General features: G+C 41.5%; 1 protein-coding gene across 6 annotated transcripts in view; it reads right to left on the bottom strand.

Moving 5' to 3' along the window:
* The window catches only part of rabgef1 (RAB guanine nucleotide exchange factor (GEF) 1), a 32,880-nt gene extending 15,460 nt beyond the window's left edge, over positions 1-17,420 (bottom strand). The window contains exons 1-3 of one of the 6 annotated variants that reach the window (XM_090192418.1): positions 17,326-17,420; positions 13,125-13,326; positions 9,201-9,415 (exon numbers count right to left, since the gene is read on the bottom strand). In XM_090192418.1, the coding sequence (XP_090048544.1) occupies positions 9,201-9,379 (179 nt within the window). In that variant the 5' untranslated portion in view covers positions 9,380-9,415; positions 13,125-13,326; positions 17,326-17,420. The remainder of the gene's footprint in view (positions 1-9,200; positions 9,416-13,124; positions 13,327-17,325) is intronic. The other 5 variants (XM_090192420.1, XM_021623661.3, XM_021623662.3 and 2 more) reach the window with 5 other exon arrangements.
* Positions 17,421-20,259: the final 2,839 nt, after the last annotated feature.

Raw genomic sequence — 20,259 nt, 5'->3', positions numbered from 1 at the left:
CATTTTTACAAATTAAACAACTAAAATAGTCATTGCATAAGTATTTACCCCCTTTGTTTAGGCAAGCCTAAATTAGTTCAGTAGTAAAATAATAACTTACATGGACTCAAAATGTATGAAATACTAGAGGTTGACATGATTTTGGAATGACTACCCTTTCCTGTGTCCCCCACACATACAACAGCCGTATGGTCCCTCAGTCAAGTATTGCATTTCTGGCACAGATTTAACTACAACGACCAGGGAGCTTTTCGAAAGCCTCATAAAGGGCAGTGATTTGTAGATGGGTAACAAGAAATCAGACATTGAATCTCTTTAAGCAGAGCTTGACATTAACTTTTTTTGGAATTTGCTTTTGAACAAGTAGGACAGATTCTTTACTTGTCCAAAAGCTCAATTCATTAGACCAAAAATGCATTTTTACACTGTTGTATGATGTGAGGAACCATTAAATAAAATGCATGATCTTTTTTACCGTAGAGAATCAGACAGAAATCTAGGCTAAAACTCTGCCTATTGACTTCTTTACATATTCAACCCTGTCTCAAAATACAACACTGCCCCTTTTAAGGCTCTCCTGGAGGATGGTTGGCCACCATTGTTAGCCTATAAAATATTGCAACATTACAATTACAACCAAATACTTTATATGTTTATAAAATAATTCCCCCCAGGGTTCGAAATTAAGGTTGTCCTGTCATTCCTGGGACAATATTAAAAAAAGGATGTCTACTGAAAGAATACACTTTTTATTCCACTAGGCACCAATAATTTTCAAGGATAGATTACATTCATGACAGTTAGTGCATCTAGTTCAGAAGGTGGAAATTATACACTATGTGTTGTTGTATGTGTCGAACTGCTTTGCTTTATCTTGGCCAGGTCGCAGTTGTAAATGAGAACTTGTTCTCAACTAGCCTACCTGGTTAAATAAAGGTGAAATAAAAATAAATACAGTGCATTTGGAAAGTATTCTGACCCCTTGACTTGTTACCATTTTGTTATGTTACAGCCTTATTCTAAAATGGATTAAATACAAATTGTTCAATCTACACACAATACCCCATAATGACAAAGCGAAACAGGTTTTTAGAAACTGTTCCAAATTTATAGAAAATTCAAAACTGAAAAACCTTATTTACACAAGTATTCAGACCCTTTCCAAGGAGACTCAAAATTGAGCTCAGGTGCATCCTATTTCCATTGATCATCCTTGAGGATGTTTCTACAACTTGGAGTTCACCTGTGGTAAATTAAATTGATTGGACATGATTTGGAAAGGCACACACCTGTCTATATAAGGTCTCACAGTTGACAATGCATGTCAGAGCAAAAACCAAGCCATGAGGTCGTGAGAATTGTCCGTAGAGCTCCGAGACAGGATTGTGTCGAAGTACAGATCTGGGAAACGGTATCAAAAATTGTCTGCAGCATTGAAGGTCCCTAAGAACACAGTGGCCTTCATCATTAAATGGAAGAAATTTGGGAACACCAAGATTCTTCCTAGAGCTGGCCGCTCGGCCAAACTGAGCAATTTGGGGAGAAGGGCCTTGGTCAGAGAGGTGACCAAGAACCCGATGGTCACTCTGACAGAGCTCCAGAGTTATGCTGTGGAGATGGGAGAACTTTCCAGAAGGACAACCATCTCTGCAGCACTCCACCAATCAGGCCTTTATGGTAGAGTGGCCAGATGGAAGCCACTCCTCAGTGAAAGGCACATGGCAAACTCCAATCGGGCTGTCAAGAGGCACTTAAACAACTCTGACCATGAGAAACAAGATTCTATGGTCTGATGAAACCAAGATTGAACTCTCTGGCCTGAATGCCAAGCATCACGTCGGGAAGAAACCTGGCACCATCCCTACGGTGAAGCATGGTGGTGACAGCATCATGTTATGGGGATGTTTTTCAGCGCTAGGGACTGGGAGACTAGTCAGGATCGAGGGAAAGATGAACAGAGCAATGTACAGAGAGATCCTTGATGAAAACCTGCTCCAGAGCGCTCAGGAGCTCAGTTCGTCAAATTTCTGCCCTGCTAGAGCTGCCCCGGTCAACTGTAAGTGCTTTTATTGTGAAGTGGAAACATCTATGAGCAACAACGGCTCAGCCGCGAAGTGGTAGGCCACACAAACTCACAGAACGGGACTGCCGAGTGCTGAAGCGCGTACATTTTTTTTTGCCTGTTCTCAGTTGCAACACTCACTACCGAGTTCCAAACTGCCTAGGGAAGCAACGTCAGCTTCATGAAATGGGTTTCCATGGCCGAACAGCTAAACACAAGTCAAAGATCACAATGACCAATGCCAAGTGTCGGCTAGAGTGGTGTAAAGCTCACTGCCATTGGACTCTGGAGCAGTGGAAACGTGTTCCCTGGCGTGATGAATCTGGGGTTGACGGATACCAAGAGAACGCTACCTGTCTCAATGCATAGTGCAAACTGTAAAGTTAGGTGGAAGAGGAATAATGGTCTGGGGCTGTTTTTCATGGTTCGGGCTAGGCCCCTTAGTTCCAGTGAAAGGAAATCTTAACGCTACAGCATATAATGACTGTCTAGACGATTCTGTGTTTCCAACTTTGTGGCAACAGTTTGGGGAAGGCCCTTTCCTGTTTTAGCATGACAATGCTCCCATGCACAAAGCAGGTCCATACAGAAAATGTTTGTAGAGATCGGTGTGGAAGAACTTGACTGGCCTGCGCAGTGCACTGACCTCAACTCTATCGAACACCTTTGGAATGAACTGCAACGCCAACTGCGAGCCAGGCCTAATTGCCCAACCTCACTAATGCTCGTGGCAAGTCCCCGCAGCAATGTTCCAACATCTAGTGGAAAGCCTTCCCAGAAGAGTGGAGGCTGTTATGGTAGCAAAGGGGGGACCAACTCCATATTAATGCCCATGATTTTGGAATGAGATGTTAGAAGAGCAGGTGCCCACATTCTTTTGGTCATGTAGTGTGTCTAATGATCTTGCAAATTATCAACAACCGGTGCTCCAAATCGTGCCACAAAGTGGAGATTTAATCTCACTCTTTAAAAATGTCTGATTTACATGAATGTATCCTCAACGAAGAGTCTGTGACCCAGTTTGTGAACAAGTCTCAAATAAAAAATAATAAACTGTTGTCCACTATTCTTACTAACTCATCAACAAGCAGAATAGTTTCTCCGCCAAAGAGAGAATTCATCTTTAAAACTGAGTTAAATTCCTTACTCAGATTAAGAGCAGAATTTTGAATTCATAGAGTCCGACAAACTGATTATCTGCACTTTAAATGAACCTAGCTTCCTCTTAGTGAGTAAATTACGGAATAATGATCGTCAGCCTGAATGGGAACAAGACTATGTTCTCTTGCATGATTCACCATCAATTTATATTTAAAAAATGTATATGAAAAATTATACAGTTCTGAAGTACAAAATACCTCAGACAGCAAGAGACCCTTTTTTGAGGGCTTGAATCTACCGCAAAACTCTCCTCTGATGATGCACACTCTTTAAATGCACCTATAAACACTCAATGAACTGCACAATGCATTGAAAGACATGAACTGAGGTAAATCCCCTGGATGGGATGGCATCCCATCTGAATTTTATTTAACCTTTTGGTCTGAACTTGGTCCGATTATTATTAGAGATGTTACGAATATCTATTCAAATGGGCTTTTTCAATAGAGACATCTCTCTGTTACATAAAAAAAGGTAAAGACTCAACTCTCTTTTCAAGTCATAGGCCTCTCTCCCTCATTAAATAGTGACATGAAATTGTACGCCAAGGTTCTAGCCAAACGTCTTGAAACCATTTTACCCAAACTAGTTCAACCTGATCAAATGGGTCTCAAACAGACTGGCGTCAGACAATCGGAGGGGTCCCCTACATATAATACAAATTACACCTAATATACCGCCCTCCTTTGCAGTCCTGCCAATTGATGCGGAAAAGGCCTTTGGCCGTCTCGAATGGTTCTACCTCTGGTATACTATGTGTTAAGTTCTAAATATCAGAGTAAGAAATTGACGGACACTATGAAAGCTCCAACCAAGTTTATTCGCCCAAAAGATCGAACAGCAGTGGTAGTACATATACCCCAATATGGGTGACGTCCTCCTTCTCTCTAAACATTACATCTCTATTGCTAGGCAGGAAATTAAGTGACACGGGCAATAAACTGTTCCTTCTCCCTTAAGGTGACCTGACCTCGACCCCTTTCCTCACTAATCCACCTCGCCATCCTTATATTTCTTCACTCAGTACATTCACATCATCTTTCCTTCACTCAGTACAGGGTTGCTGCCCCTATCGTCGCCAAGCCTGTCTCTCCTTTCTGGGGAGGTTCCCATTGCTTGAAAGGCAGCCATGGTTCATCCTTTGTTTAAAATGGGGAGATCAAGCTGATCTAATTGTTATAGGCCTATTTCTATTTTGCCCTGTTCATCAAAAGTGGTGGAAAAACTTGTCAATAATCAACTGACTGTCTTTCTTGTTGTCTATAGTATTCTCTCTGGTATGCAATCTGGTTTCTGCTCAGGTTATGGATGTGTCACTGCAACCTTAAAGGTCCTCAATGATGTCACCATTGCCCTTGATTCTAAGCAATGTTAGGCTGATATTTTTATTGACTTGGCCAAGTCTTTTGATATGGTAGACCATTCCATTCTTGTGGGCCGGCTAAGGAGTATTGGTGTCTCTGAGGGGGTCTTTGGCCTGGTTTGCTAACTACCTCTCTCAAAGAGTGCAGTGTATAAAGTCAGAAAATCTGCTGTCTCAGTCACTGCCTGTCACCAAGGGAGTACCCCAAGGCTCAATCCTAGGCACCATGCTCTTCTCAATTTACATCAACAACATAGCTCAGGCAGTAGGAAGCTCTCTCATCCATTTATATGCAGATGATACAGTCTTATACCTAGCTGGCCCATCCCAGGATTCTGGGTTAAATGCTCTACAACAAAGCATTCTTAGCGTATAACAAGCTGTCTCTACCCTTAACCCTGCTCTGAACACCTCCAAAACAAAGGTCATGTGGTTTGGTAAGAAGAATGCCCCTCTCCCCACAGGTGTGATTACTACCTCTGAGGGTTTAGAGCTTGAGGTAGTAACCTCATACAAGTACTTGGGAGCATGGCCAGACGGTACACTGTCCTTCTCTCAGCACATATCAAAGCTGCAGGCGAAAGTTAAATCTAGACTGGGTTAAGCTCTATCGTAATCGCTCCTCTTTCACTCCAGCTGCCAAACTAACCCTGATTCAGATGACCATCCTACCCATGCTATATTACGGAGACATCATTTATAGATCGGCAGGTAAGGGTGCTCTCGTGCGGCTAGATGTTCTTTACCAATCGGCCATCAGATTTGCCACCAGTGCTTATAGGACACATCACTGCACTCTATACACCTCTGTAAACTGGTCATCTCTGTATACCTTTCGCAAGACTCACTGGTTGATGCTTATTTATAAAACCATCTTAGGCCTCACTCCCCCCTATCTGAGATATCTACTGCAGCCCTCATCTTCCACATACAACACCTGTTCTGCCTGTCACATTCTGTTAAAAGGTCCCGAAAGCACACATATCCCTGGGTCGCTTGTCTTTTCAGTTTGCTGCAGCTAACGACTGGAACGAGCTGCAACAAACACCTCAAACTGGACAGTTTTATCTCCATCTCTTCATTCAAAGACTCAATCATGGACCCTCTTACTGACAGTTGTGGCTGCTTTGCGTGATCTATTGTTGTCTCTACCTTCGTGCCGTTTGTGCTGATGTCTGTGTCCGATAATATTTGTACAATGTTTTGTGCTGCTACCATGTTCTGTTGCTACTATGCTGTGTTGTCATGTGTTGCTGCCTTGCTATTGTCATCATCTTAGGTCTCTCTTTATGTAGTGTCGTCTCTTGTCATGATGTGTGTTTAGTCTTATATTTATTTTTTACATTTTTAATCCCAGTCCCCGCAGGCCTTTTGTCTTTTGGTAGGTTGTCATTGTAAATAAGAATTTGTTCTTAACTGACTTGCTTAGTTAAATCAAGGTTAAATAAAAAAAAAAAAACATTCCGAGCTTAAATGCATCCACCATATACATTCCTCCTACAGATAACCATTAACTTCTGGTGTAGACCCTAGACTATGGCACTCCTCATGTCTAGTGTAACTGATGATTGACAACATTTAAAGTTTAGAAATCCGAACCCATCATATGGATTTGGCTAAATGTTTATAACCATGTTAAAAATAATTTACAGTACCCTCTATGCAATGGTCTTGACGGGTATCCAATGCTCCTCACAATTCACCTTCTAACGGGGAACTCGTCAAGGCTGTCCAGCCTCCTATTTGCCCTATCATTGGAGCCATTAGTGGGAAAAAAACATGGGGCGGCGCACAATTGGCCCAGCGTTGTCCTGGTTAGGGAAGAGTTTTGCCGGCAGAGATGTTCTTGTCTAACCGCGCACTAGCGGCCCCTGTGGCGGGCCTGGCGGCAATGCACGCTGACACGGTCGCAAGGTGCTTCCTCCGACACATTGGTGTGGCTGGCTTCCGGGTTAAGCAGGAATTGTGTCAAGAACCAGTGCGGCTTGGCTGGGTTGAGTTTCGGAGGACACACGGCTCTCGACCTTCGCCTCTCCCGAGTCTGTACAGGATTTGCAGCGATAACTACCAATTTGATACCACGAAATTGAAAAAATTAAAACATTTTTCCCTCTAGATAATTTTTTTTTAGAAGAACTACAAACCAGTCACAACTGCAATTACAGCAAACGGTTTAATCTAACCTTCATCAGGTCGAATTTCAATAGTCAGAATGAATGTCTTGCCTAGACTACATTTCTTTGGTAGCATGTTTCCTTTGCACACGCCATTCGGGTACTGGGAAAATATATGATTTTATATGGAAAGGGAAACATCCCAGAATTAAAATGACTACACTCCAGCAACCCAAATGTTTTGGGGGTCTAGGTTTACCCGACTTCAAGTTATATGCTTTGTCTCTTGTGCTCCAGCACACTTAAGAAATTGTTTGATCAAGATACAAGGTCTTCCTTGGTTGGAAATAGAGGAAAATATAATGTCATCATTTACATTGAAAGATGTATAATTCTCTTCTTTATCTCCTAAGTTTTGCCGTAATCAGTTTGGACCAATCATCAACCACTCAATACAGACCTGGCAACAAATTGAAAAACTTGGTAATTGAGAAGTGCAATGGCATAGCCAAACACCAATATTTAGAAATAACTCCCTACCTTTGGGAGGGAAAACCTATCATGGTCTGAACAAAGTATTCATAAACTTTCTGAATATCCTAAAGTCTTCCCAAAATTTGAAATCATCAACTAATACACTACAAATTAATTGACATGTTTTATTTGACTCCACGGAAAAGTTGCCAATTTAAATGTGCTCCTATTCCAAATTGTCTGTTGTATGTATTCTCTAATAAATATTGGAACTTACATGCATATGATGTGGGACTACCCCCGTTTGACAGGTCTCTATCGAGCATAGTTGGTGTTCCCATCTCCCCAATATATTATTGGTGAATGATGACTCTTCACTGACTCTCACAGTACCACACAAACGAGTATGGTTGTCTGAACTGACTGCAGCAAAAAAGGATGTTAGTGACCAGATGGAAGCCTCCACATAAGCTCAGCATAACTCATTGGCTACAAAACGTCCTTGACGTTCTTTCACTAGAGTTCTCCATAGCTCGTGTGAATAGCCAAAGAAACATTTGATATATTCAATAGAGCAGTTGAAAAGGTCAAAAGCTTATTATGAGTTCAAATGTAATCATATTTGAATATCTGTATTAAATATCGATGTATGCAGGTTGATTCTATTCATGTGTGCCTTGGTCCCACAAAATCAAAGATGAGTTACCCATGATGTTGTTTTATACATATAGATACGTTCACAACATGAGCTCGTGTTGTTACAGCCTGAATTTAAAATGGATTAAATGTAGATTTATGGTCACTGGCATACACACAATACCCCATAATGTCAAAGTGGAATTATGATTTTAGAATTGACCTTTGTGTCCTGAATACAAAGCGTTATGTTTGGGGCAAATCCAATACATCATAAGTCCCACCTCATATTTTCAAGCATGATGGTGGCCTCATCATGTTACGGGTAAGCTTGTCATCGGCAAGGACTAAGGATTTTTGTTAGGATAAAAATAAACAGAATAGAGCAAAGCACAGACAAAATCCTAAAGGAAGTCCTGGTTTAGTCTGCTTTCCAACAGACACTGGGAGACGCATTTACCTTTCAGCAGGACAATAACCAAAAACTCAAGGCTAAATCTACACTCTTGTTGCTTACCAAGAAGACGGTGAATGTTCCTGAGTGGCCAAGTTACAGTTGACTTTAATCTGCTCGCAAATCTATGGCAAGACCTAAAAATGGCTGTCTAGCAATGATCCCCAACACCTTGACCACGTTCAAACCCGGAAGGGCCAATTGTGCGCCGCCCTATGGGACTCCCAATCACAGCCGGCTGTGATGCAGCCTGGATTCGAACCAGGTACTGCAGTGACGCCTCTTGCACTGAGATGCAGAGCCTTACACTGCTGTGCCACTTGGGAGCACCTTCCGCTTTTAAGAGACTTACCCAAAAAGACTCACAGATTTAATCACTGCCAAAGGTGTTCTAACATGTATTGACTCAGGGGAGTGAATTCTTATTTAATCAAGGTATATTCGAGTTTTATTTTTCATTAATCTTTAAACAAAATTATAACTTTTCTTCCACTTTGAAAATAGATTGTGTGTAGATCGTTGACAAAAATGACAAATTAATTTGAATCCCACTTTATAACACGATAAATGTTAAGAAATCCAAGTGGGTGAATACTTATAGGCACATATCCTCTGCTACAGTAGAATACCATGTGGATAAGACAAACCAGCTTGCCTGTTAACTCTGCTGGCCAGTGACCTGGGGTCGAATGTTGACATTCCAACATAGTGAGGCATCCCACATGAAACTTTGTGATGTAAAAGTATCTACCCTGCCACTGAGGAAGGAATGCGCCACAGCACTGACAACACATCGCAATTGATTAGAACGTTTCACAAGTGGGCCTACATTTCATCCTACGTCATCCCACCAACTATCTATGGACCCCTCCATCATCACACCCCACCCCCAGTTTGAGACCCATTGATCCAGGACTAGGAGTGTTCCTTCCTTACTTCTCAGCTAGGGCCCAGTCCTCCTGGATCTGCTTCTGCCGGGCCCGCTGGTACTCCTCCCGCCAGCACTTGGAGCACAGGCCCTGCCAGGCGGCATTGCCATAGTAACCGCAGCCCTTGTTGCAGTGCAGCTCTGACTGGTCCACGTGGATCCCGCGGCGCTCCTTCCGCTGACTCATCTAGCTGCCTGGCTGGAGGGAACTTATAAGAGCTGGCTGGTGGGAAAAGATGACATTTTTAGTGTTGTTCACACACCAATGAAATTGAGGAACACTGAGACCATCTGGGACATTGAGCTAGGCCTATAGTTATAGGTTGTTTTTTTCTCTTACACCTTTACCACCTTCTCTAAATAAGGCTTGCATGGCCACAGTTTTGACAAGCAATCAGTCAATGCAGTTTTTGGATAGAATTGAGGTTTACACACACTTATTCAAGTCCATGGGCTTTTCCACATTTAACTAAACATACAAGATGAATCCCCCCCACAGACCCCTGATGTTCCAGCAGGAAGGAGGCACGTCCGGACACAAGCCAATCCTGCCCAGAAACACTGAGAACATTCAGACCTAAGAACTGCTCTCCAATCAAACAAGCTCCATTCCTGGACAAAAAAATAATAATAATCAACCCCATGCATTATGGATAGGGTTGCACATTTTAGGGAATATTCAGAGGTGGGAACTTTCCTTGGGAATATATGGGAATCAATGCAAATTAATATTAATATCATTTAGAATGGAGATGTTGTTTTTTAAAAATTGGATATATTTACCATATCATATGGAGACAGAAACATAAACCTTTAACCTTATCATAAGTAGACATAATTGCAAATGATTAAATCCTTCCAATAGAAAAAAAACAAAAAAACAATTCAGTTACAAATTTAACTTTAATTAAATGAGTTGACTCTTCACACGAGATGATTTCACTGAACAACAAAAGGGAAAATTGAATAATCCCCAATGATCCATCGCATCTCCCAAAAAACATTTAACATAAATCTGTAAAATGACAGTCTAGAAACTAAAGCTTTGGTTGTCTTCCTCTCAGGCGTTTATGTCTTCTCCCTGGACCTCCTCAATGTCCACCTCTTGAACATCAGACTCATCACTTTCCAATCTTGTTGAGGATGGCTCATTGTCAGGCTCAAAAATCCTCAAATTTGTCCAGATGGCCACCAATTTGTCAACCCTTGTATTGGTCAGCCTGTTGCGTGTGTGTTCCCAAACAAGGCCCAGTTGCGCTCCAGGTGGCTGATGAGATATGTTGGCACGACTGCCATATTGCATCTCCATTCCAAAGCCCTTGCTTGGAAGTATACTTCGGCAGACTGCAAAGAACCTTGCCCTCATCCAGGCCAAGGTGGTGAGACACTGTAGTGATGACACCATAAGCCATGATCTCTGCACCAGACAGGATGCTCTTGCCAGCATACTTGGGGTCCAACATGTACGCTGCGGCGTGTATGGGCTTCACGTAGAAGTCTTCATACTTTTTGATGTTTTTCAGAACTGCAGTTTCCTCTGCTTGGAGCAACAGTGACGTGGGCAGGGCAGTATGGATTTCTTCTCTTACATCTGCAAGCAGAGTCTGAACATCAGACAGGATGGCATTGTCTCCCTCAATCTGTGCAATGGCTACTGCTATAGGTTTCAGGAGTTTCAGGCTGCTTACCACTCTCTCCCAAAATACATCATCCAGGAGGATCCTCTTGATGGGGCTGTCCATATCGGCAGACTGATATGGCCATTTCTTGGGAGAATCCTCCCCCTCCAGGAGACTGTCAAACATGATGACAACACCACACCAACGGGTGTTGCTGGGCAGCTTCAATGTGGTGCTCTTATTCTTCTCACTTTGTTTGGTGAGGTAGATTGCTGCTATAACATGATGACACTCCACATACCTAACCATTTCCTTTGCTCTCTTGTATAGTGTATCCATTGTTTTCGAGCAGCAGTCATTTGAAAGAGTAAGAAAATGTCAACGAGACAACTCAAAGGCAAAATCAATTAAAACCAAGATAATGGAATTAATTGCCCTTAACAATCAACCGTTCTCTGTCGTGGGTGATGTTGGCTTTCGTTGACTGGTCAAGTGCCGGTACACACTACCAAGTGAGCTATTTTTCAGATGTTGCTCTACCTGAGTTACACAGTAATAGCGTGGAATTCCATTTGGGTCTTTGCGTGTCAAAAAAGATACAGTAGCACTGTCAAAGCTGTACAAAAAAGTCTGTAAACAAGCCAACACCAGCCACGAACGATGTGTAATAAAGCATAATTTGTTTAACTGCAACTTCTGGGGTAGCTAGGCTTAGCTTGCTAACCGCAAAGTCCACTATTGTGGCTAATCCTTATTGTGGCTAGCTTCACATAGATTGGTCCGATCACCATTAATCAAATAAGAACCGTCTTGTAAATTAGGGTTATTTTAGACGATGACACCTAGCTATATAGTTACTGAAACAGATGTCGGTTTGCTATGTTTTTGGAGAAGAACATTGTTTGTATCCATGAGCTAGCTCGCTTTTTTATGACCAGCACCTGCAAGACAACTTTACCAGCATTATAGCATACATATCGATGAATCGTTACATATGAAATACGTGATACGTGACATATGAAATACGAGTGATAGTGTAATAACTACCCAATTTAGGAACGTGTTTAATGAACGCGTTAAATTATTATATGACGTGCAGTCATATTCAGATCCTGATTGGTCAACAAGCTTATTTGACACGTCAAAGAGTGTTATTTAACAAGCATCTTTTTTGACACGAAAAGACCCAAACGGCGTTCCATAGAAATCCTGGTTGAGAATTTAACGACTGAAGAAACAGCACAGCAAGTAACAGAAATAGTTTGATGTTTTTTTACTGGTAATGGGGACATACGCAAATGTCAACCTAATAATTTTTGGGTCAGTGTGGTGTGTGTGTAACCTTTATATAACTAGGCAATGTCACGTTCTGACCTTTATTTCCTTTGTTTTGTATTTATTTAGTATGGTCAGGGCGTGAGTTGGGTGGGCAGTCTATGTTTGTTTTTCTATGTTTTGGGGCATTTCTATGTTTCGGCCTAGTATGGTTCTCAATCAGAGGCAGGTGTCATTAGTTGTCTCTGATTGAGAATCATACTTAGGTAGCCTGGGTTGCACTGTTTGTTTGTGGGTGATTGTCTATGTTGATGGCTTGTTTCAGCGCAGCTCGCATTAGCGTCACGGTTGTTATTTTGTTTACTGTTTTTGTATAGTGTTTCAGTGTCCAGTTCTTTCTTTAATTAAACATTCAACATGAACCCATATCACGCCGCATTTTGGTCCTCCGATCCTTCTCGCCTCTCCTCTTCAGATGAAGAGGAGGACGACCGTGACAGGCAAGTTAGTTAAGAAAAAAATCGTAATTTACAATGATGGCCTACCCCGGCCAAACCTGGACGATGCTTGGCCAATTGTGTGCCGCCCTATGAGAATCCCAATCACAGCCAGATGTGATAGAGCCTGGATACGAACCAGGGACTGTAGAGACGCCCCTTGCACTGAGATGCAGTCCCTTAAACCGCTGCATCTGTGTGTTAACTATTTAACTGTACTAGACTGCTTAAAAGAACGAAACAATTTTAAATATCGGTCATTGGTATAGTTTTTTTTGGCAAGGAAAATATCGGTATTGGCCAAAAATGTGATATCGGTGCATCACTAAAGACAAATGTTTTAAATTGAAACATGTAAGGAAACAGGTGAATTAACACTCAGTTAGCAGGCTCAAACAAGCTAAAACACATGGTATCAAAAACTAACTAGCAGAAATTGTTAACAAGTTAGAAATGATTTAAACACACTTTGCTGTAGGCTACTATTTACTAGTTAATATAAAATATATTCACCCCACCTAGCATTGTAATCAAAACTTACCAGAAAGCATGTAGTCCTTGGCTCACACAGTGTAGTCGTGTGGGCTCAATAGCATCTCATTAGTGTGCAAGATCTTGACAATCAGCTGTACATGTGATGGAAGAATGCACTCTGCATGCAGAGGGTTGCAATTCCATTGAATTGCGGATAGTTTAACCAAAATATTCCACAAGAGAAAGTTTCCGACCCTTTGCAACCCTACCTATGGAGGAACAAGGTGACTTGTTACAGGGGGGCCATATCCAGTACTGCCCAGTATAATATGCACATACAGCAATAGAGAGTGACTTGTAGGTAACAGGACCCATCACTACACAGCAGAAAACAGACACAGCATCAATATTTCAGTGTGATGCTGCTGACACTGCTGTGTGAGCTCAGAGAACACAATGTGGTCAGGAACAAAGATAGGGACTAGGCTAAAGAGAATGCAGCCTGAAGCTAACAATTCACGTGAATGTTTCCAACCCCATATACACCGTGGACAACAAGACTCACTGTGTGGTCAACTTTACACACATTATAGTGGAAGGAGACATGGAGGTGCTTCCCAAGCTCACTGCATTGGGATTCAAAAAGTATGCTAAACTGTGCTGAGCGTAACCTACATCCCCTGTAGCCTTAGCTGATTGTTGTAAAAACAGAGGTTAGGGTTGGGCATCAGCTTAGCTCTACCACAGCAAACACATAAGGTTTAGGTGGGGGTTGTACCACCTCAAAAAGCACAAGAAAGAGGATTGCCAGCCATCATCTCAGATTGTTCAGAAATGGTTGCCGTTGTTATAAACAGATTAAATTAGCATTCTGAAATTATTTTGTTGAAATAGCTTAATTTTTCACATTCTAATTGATTGCACCCAAAATTGGCCATTTTCATTTATGGGATTCATTTAATATTCAATAAATATAGTATCCAATGTGACTTGGACTAAAATTTTTCTAACAATGAGTTAGACATGAGGAATCCCAAGGAAATGGTCAAAAGCCATCCACGGACCCCCACATCAATCCCACCCCAACAACGAGTAAATAGTATCAGATCTCCATGTCTGACAAGTAGTATGAAGCTGCAGCTTTGAGTATTGTTTCTTCATCCAATGTAATGTATGCCCAGCGAATTCAGTGATGTCGTCGTCGTCCCCGTTCCGAGAAACTAAACTCAGCAAAAAATGAAACGTCCTCTCACAGTCAACTGCGTTTCTTTTCAGCAAACTTAACATGTGTAAATATTTGTAAGAACATAACATTCAACAACTGAGACATAAACTGAACAAGTTCCACAGACATGTGAAATGGAATAATGTGTCCCTGAACAAAGGGGGATTCAAAATCAAAAGTAACAGTCAGTATCAGGTGTGGCCATCAGCTGCATTAAGTACTGAGGTGCATCTCCTCCTCATAGACTGCACCAGATTTGCCAGTTCTTGCTGTGAGATGTTACCACACTCTTCCACCAAGACACCTGCAAGTTCCCGGTCATTTCTGGGGGGGTCCCAGACATGCTCAATGGGATTGAGATTCGGGCTCTTCGCTGGTCATGGCAGAACACTGACATTCCTGCCTTGCAGGAAATCAAGCACAGAACGAGCAGTATGGCTGGTGGCATTGTCATGCTGGAGGGTCATGTCAGGATGAGAATGCAGGAAGGGAACCACATGAGGGAGGAGAAGGTCTTCCCTGTAACGCACAGCGTTGAGATTGCCTGCAATGACAACAAGCTCAGTCCGATGATGCCGTGACACACCGCCCCCAGACCCTGACGGACCCTCCACCTCCGTGGAGGGTCCTCCGGTGTAACGCTCCTCCAGTGTAACGCTCATTCCTTCGACGGTTAATGCAAATCCGACAATCACCCCTGGTGAGACAAAACCGCGACTCCTCAGTGAAGAGCACTTTTAAATAATAATAATAATACGTAATAATATAATAATAATAAATAATAATAATATGTTTAATTTAAAAACATTTGTTTTATTTTATACCTTTATTTTACTAGGAAAGTCAGTTAAGAACACATTATTATTTTCAATGACGGCCTAGGAACGGTGGGTTAACTGCCTTGTTCAGGGCCAGAACGACAGATTTTAACCTTGTCAGCTCGGGGGATCCAATCTTGCAACCTTACAGTTAACTAGTCCAACGCAATAACGACCTGCCTTTCTCTCCTTGCACTCCACAAGGAGACTGACTGCCTGTTACGCTAATGCAGTAAGCCAAGGTAAGTTGCTAGCTAGCATTAAACTTATCTTGTAAAAAACAATCAATCATAATCACTAGTTAACTACACATGGTTGATGATATTACTAGATATTATCTAGCGTGTCCTGCGTTGCATATAATCTGACTGAGCATACAAGCATACAAGTATCTAAGTATCTGACTGAGCGGTGGTAGGCAGAAGCAGGCGCGTAAACATTCATTCAAACAGCACCTCCTTGCAGCATGCCTAAGGCACGTTCACGCAGATGATCAGGGACCCTGGCCATCTTTCTTTTGGTGTTTTTCAGAGTCAGTAGAAAGGCCTCTTTAGTGTCCTAAATTTTCATAACTCTGACCTTAATTGCCTACCATGTGTAAGCTGTTAGTGTCTTAACGACCGTTCCACAGGTGCATGTTCATTAATTATTTATGGATCATTGAACAGGGATGAGAAACAGTGTTTAAGCCCTTTACAATATAGATCTGTAAAGTTATTTGGATTTTTAGTAATTATCTTTGAAAGACAGGGTCCTGAAAAAGGGACTATTCTTTTTTTGTTGAATTTAGTAATTTATGTTCCATCCTACATCCTAATATTACCAGGTTTGGACCACTAGCTGGTGCTGTTTCAGGTGTTATTAAGGACCCAAATTCACAAAAAAATACATTACATAGGATGAAGAAACAATAATCCGAGCCACAGCTCCATACTATTTGTCAGACATAGAGAACTGGTACTGTATACTTACTGTTGGGGTGGGTTTGCCGTGGGGGGAGGGGTCTGTGGTTGGCTTTTGACCATTTTCTTCGGTCTTACTCATTGTTCGAAAAAAAAATGGTCAAATTGGATGTTAGGCACTATATTTATTGGGTATTATATGAATTCTGTAAATAATAATGTATGTAATCAATTAGCTTAATTTCTCTGAGATCAAAGTATATTTCAACAAAATAGTGTTGCAAGAACGCTAATCGGATCTGTTTCTAAATACAGAAATGATTTTAGAACAATCAGATGGTGGGTGTAATGGATTGCTGAAATGACATGGAACGACCCATGGGGACAATGGTGCCTAGCCTATATTTGAGATGGTTTACTTGCTATTGTTAATCACCAGAAAGCTTTCCTGGCAGTGACTAAAACTATATGGAGTGACTTTGAATAAAATAATACATCTCACTGCAATGCCATCAACGTACTTCACCAACCAAATAGAATATCCCTTTATTAAAAGCTGTATGTCATGTGCAGTTTGTGTGTAGCCTGTCTACAGTGTGCAGATCATGTACATCATGTTGTGGCTCCTGATTATTGATTTTGCCATTTAACTCCAGGTCACTGGAAATTTCCCCAGATGAAATTGAGGTAGGCCAGCTTGTCCTCCAAAACAAAGAAACCATTCACCTGCAGGCTGCAGCTTGAGGACTATGAGTGTGTATGTGCACTCAAAACAAGACCGTCAGTATATTAGGTTAAACCCTGGTTGAGCCCCCCTCGAGCAGGAGGTGGATACCTCACCTGTATATGACAGATTGTAGCTACTAGCTAAGCCATCAACATAACAGGAGCTTGGCTGGTTATTTAGCTGACGTTATCATGTATGACGCCTGCAACAACCAAAAATACACAAGATAAGCCGGAGACGGGGGAGCGTGTAACGTTACAGGTTACAACAAACATAAATAGGGTTTCGGCATAAAGCGTTAGATTTTGTCAAACAACGTGCCAACAACCCATTGATAACAATAAACAGCTAGCTGGCTAGGCAACTAACCACCGTGCTACTGTACATATGTATAACTAAAAATATGTTTATTAACTGACCTTACTACCGTATCCAGACTTGTTCTATATGTGTTAGCATGCTAACTAACAGTGTAGTAGCTTTATGTCTAGCTAGCTAGCAACCTAAAGTTAGTAAATGCGTACTTACATGTTGGTGGTTGCAAACATGCCTTAGATAACTGGTCAAGAACTAACTTTATAAGGCTTCAATCTCACCTTTTTCAGAGGACGAGACACCTTCTTCAGTAGCCACTGACTGTGCGGCTGGGATCAGCGTCTTGTCAGCAACACTAAAAAAGTACTTCAGTGTCACGGAATTTTGAAAATTCTCAAAATAAAAGTCCCACGTGTAATAGTAGAAAAAGTGTAATTAACCTGTATTTATTCATGATATATTTAAAAAATTGTCTAAACATTAACAAGGATTCATATTTGTTCATATTTAAGCAACATTAAATGTGGGTTTTAAAACATGTTTCACGGTCAAATAAATGCCCCATGTGCAATACACAAAATACTTATAGATAGAAAACTATTATAGGTGCCAAAGTAAACGTGGGGTTGGGATTACTCACTAGGGTCTGTAGAATCTATATATGATCATTATTTAATGCCCAGCAACACGTTTTACTCCACCCACTCCATTCACTGCAATTCAATACACTGTCGGCCGATAGGTGATTAGTTACTTCAAAGACACAATGTAAACAATGATGAACTGCCATACCTGTTAACGACCTTAACGACCTGTGTGCTTTTCACACATTTAAATCAGCCCAAGGCCAGCCTTGACCTGTGCCAAAACATGCATTTGGCCTGACAAATAACGTCAAACGACTTCAAATGGAGCCATTAGACACTACGGTACAAATATTGCACTGTAAACGCAAACCCATCGATCGTGTGTCCATAAAACCAGGGTCCAGTATAATAATTTAAATCCCTAGAAAACCAAATAGCCAATCCCCTCTTCAAGCCTCTCTCTTTAAAGTAGCAGATGAGGTCCACCAAGGCCAGAACAGCAAGACTCGGTAACAGCACTTACTCGTAGGCTGTGAGGTCGGGGAACTCATGTCTAAATCATACTTCTGTACTGTCACTTTAACTCTGCTGACTGACTAATTTAGGACTATATCTAAATGCCAAAACAATGAATTAACTATATTAGCTTTTTAAACTATTGAGTTTACTGTGTGAATTTAAACACAATTCCACAGACTTGCACTCTTGTCTTGCCCTAGCAGGTGTTAGGTGAAAAGCTAACTGCTTCAAAGAAACAATGGAAACAACTGACTGGCGTGTAAATTACCTACGTTATAGTATTGATTGTGAGCAGGCTGCAGACATCTTTATGTTATCAGGTGTGTAACATTAAATCGTTCTCATTAGGGAGTATGGGTTTCTTCCTCAGAAATGCTAATGCTGAATGTGCTGCTATGAGCCATTTATCCCAAGTGTAATGCTAATAAGATATCACTATCTACTTAGCACAAAAGAGGAGCAGGATTTCCCAAAGTGGTTAAACATTTGCATTCAATTCCATTTTCCATATTTGTCTATCCAAAACGCTTGACCTGGTGCATGTTTTGGCACCTAATGCAGGCTTTGGGTTGATTTAAATGTCTGCAGCCTATATATATATATGAATGTTTTCCGGCAGTACACTAGTAAGATCATAGTGCTATAGGTTAGTATCACCCCAATGCCTATAGCCGATCAACGATTATCACGGTCGCAATTCATCAAAATGTTTGCAACTTGGACAGGGTTTTGGACTGAAAGCAGCAGGGATGTGGTTTCGTTTTTTTGTGATTGTGTGACGTATTATTGCCTCGTAAAATAGCGATGTGCTCACCAGGACAAGTTAGACTCTAGTGAGTACACTGGACCCAGGTTTTGATTTTTTTTTTAATTGTCATGTTTTTTTTACCAGTTGGCTGTGTTCTTTACATTCATTTACTCAAGCTCCAACCATTTCTCAATGTGCTCCACCTTAAAATATTATTTATCTTATAAAAAGTAGTAATTCTCTTGCGTTTAGATTTCCCCCAGTAGTTATAATTGTTTTACATATTTGTAACATTATGCACTATGCAAAGTTGCAAAAAATATAGATGTTGTATCATACACATAGCGTTTTACCGCAGACTTTTATTTTTAAGGCAAAAATCGAAAACCGGAAGGCTTAATGTGGCTGCCGGGACAAAATCAAATCAATAACATTTTCAAACGTTATTGGTTATTGGTCACATGCTTCTTAAACAACAGGTGTGGACTATGCAGAGAAAAAGACAGAGAAAGAACAGAAAAATAAAACACATAATAATAAATAATAATAGATACAAAATGAGTAATGATAACTTGGCTATATACAAGGAGTACAAGTACTGAGTCGATGTGAAGAGGTAATTGAGGTAGATATGTACATATAACTAGGAATAAAGTGACGGATAGTAAACCGTAGCAGCAGCGAATGTGATAAATCAAAAAAGTTAGTGCAAAAAGGGTCATTGCAGATAATCAGTGTCGCTATTTGGTTAACTATTTAATAGCCTTATGGCTTGGGGGTAGAAGCTGTTCAGGGTCCTGTTGGTTCCAGACTTGGTGCATCGGTACCACTTGCCGTGCGGTAGCAGAGAGAACAGTCTATGACTTGGGTGGCTGGGGTCTTTTACCATTTTTAGGGCCTTCCTCTGACACCCCCTGGTATTTAGGTCCTGGAGGGCAGGGACCTCAGCCCCCGTGATATATTGGGCCATCCGCACTACCGGATGCCAAGCGGTGATGCAGCCAGTCAAGATGCTCTCAAAGGTGCAGCTGTATACATTTTTGAGGATCTGAGGGCCCATGCCAAAACTATTCAACCTTCTGAGGGGGAAGAGGCCTTGTCATGCCCTCTTCATAACTGTGTTGGTATGTTTGGACCATGATAGATTCTTAGCGATGTGGGCACAGAGGAATTTGAAACTCTCAACCCGCTCCACTACAGCCTCGCTCATTTTTCTTGCTGATGTTGAGGGAGAGGTTGTTGTCCTGACACCACACTGCCAGGTGTCTGACCTCCTCCCTATAGGCTGTCTCATCGTCGTCGGTGATCAGGCCTACCACCGACGTGTCGTCGGCAAACTTAACGTCGTGCTCGGGCCACGC

This window comes from Oncorhynchus mykiss, chromosome 12 (genome assembly GCF_057628025.1).
Source record: "Oncorhynchus mykiss isolate SJ-2025 chromosome 12, ASM5762802v1, whole genome shotgun sequence".
NCBI lineage: Eukaryota > Metazoa > Chordata > Actinopteri > Salmoniformes > Salmonidae > Oncorhynchus > Oncorhynchus mykiss.
Note: the sequence above shows the minus strand (reverse complement) of the source record. Positions and strands in the feature narration are given on the sequence as shown.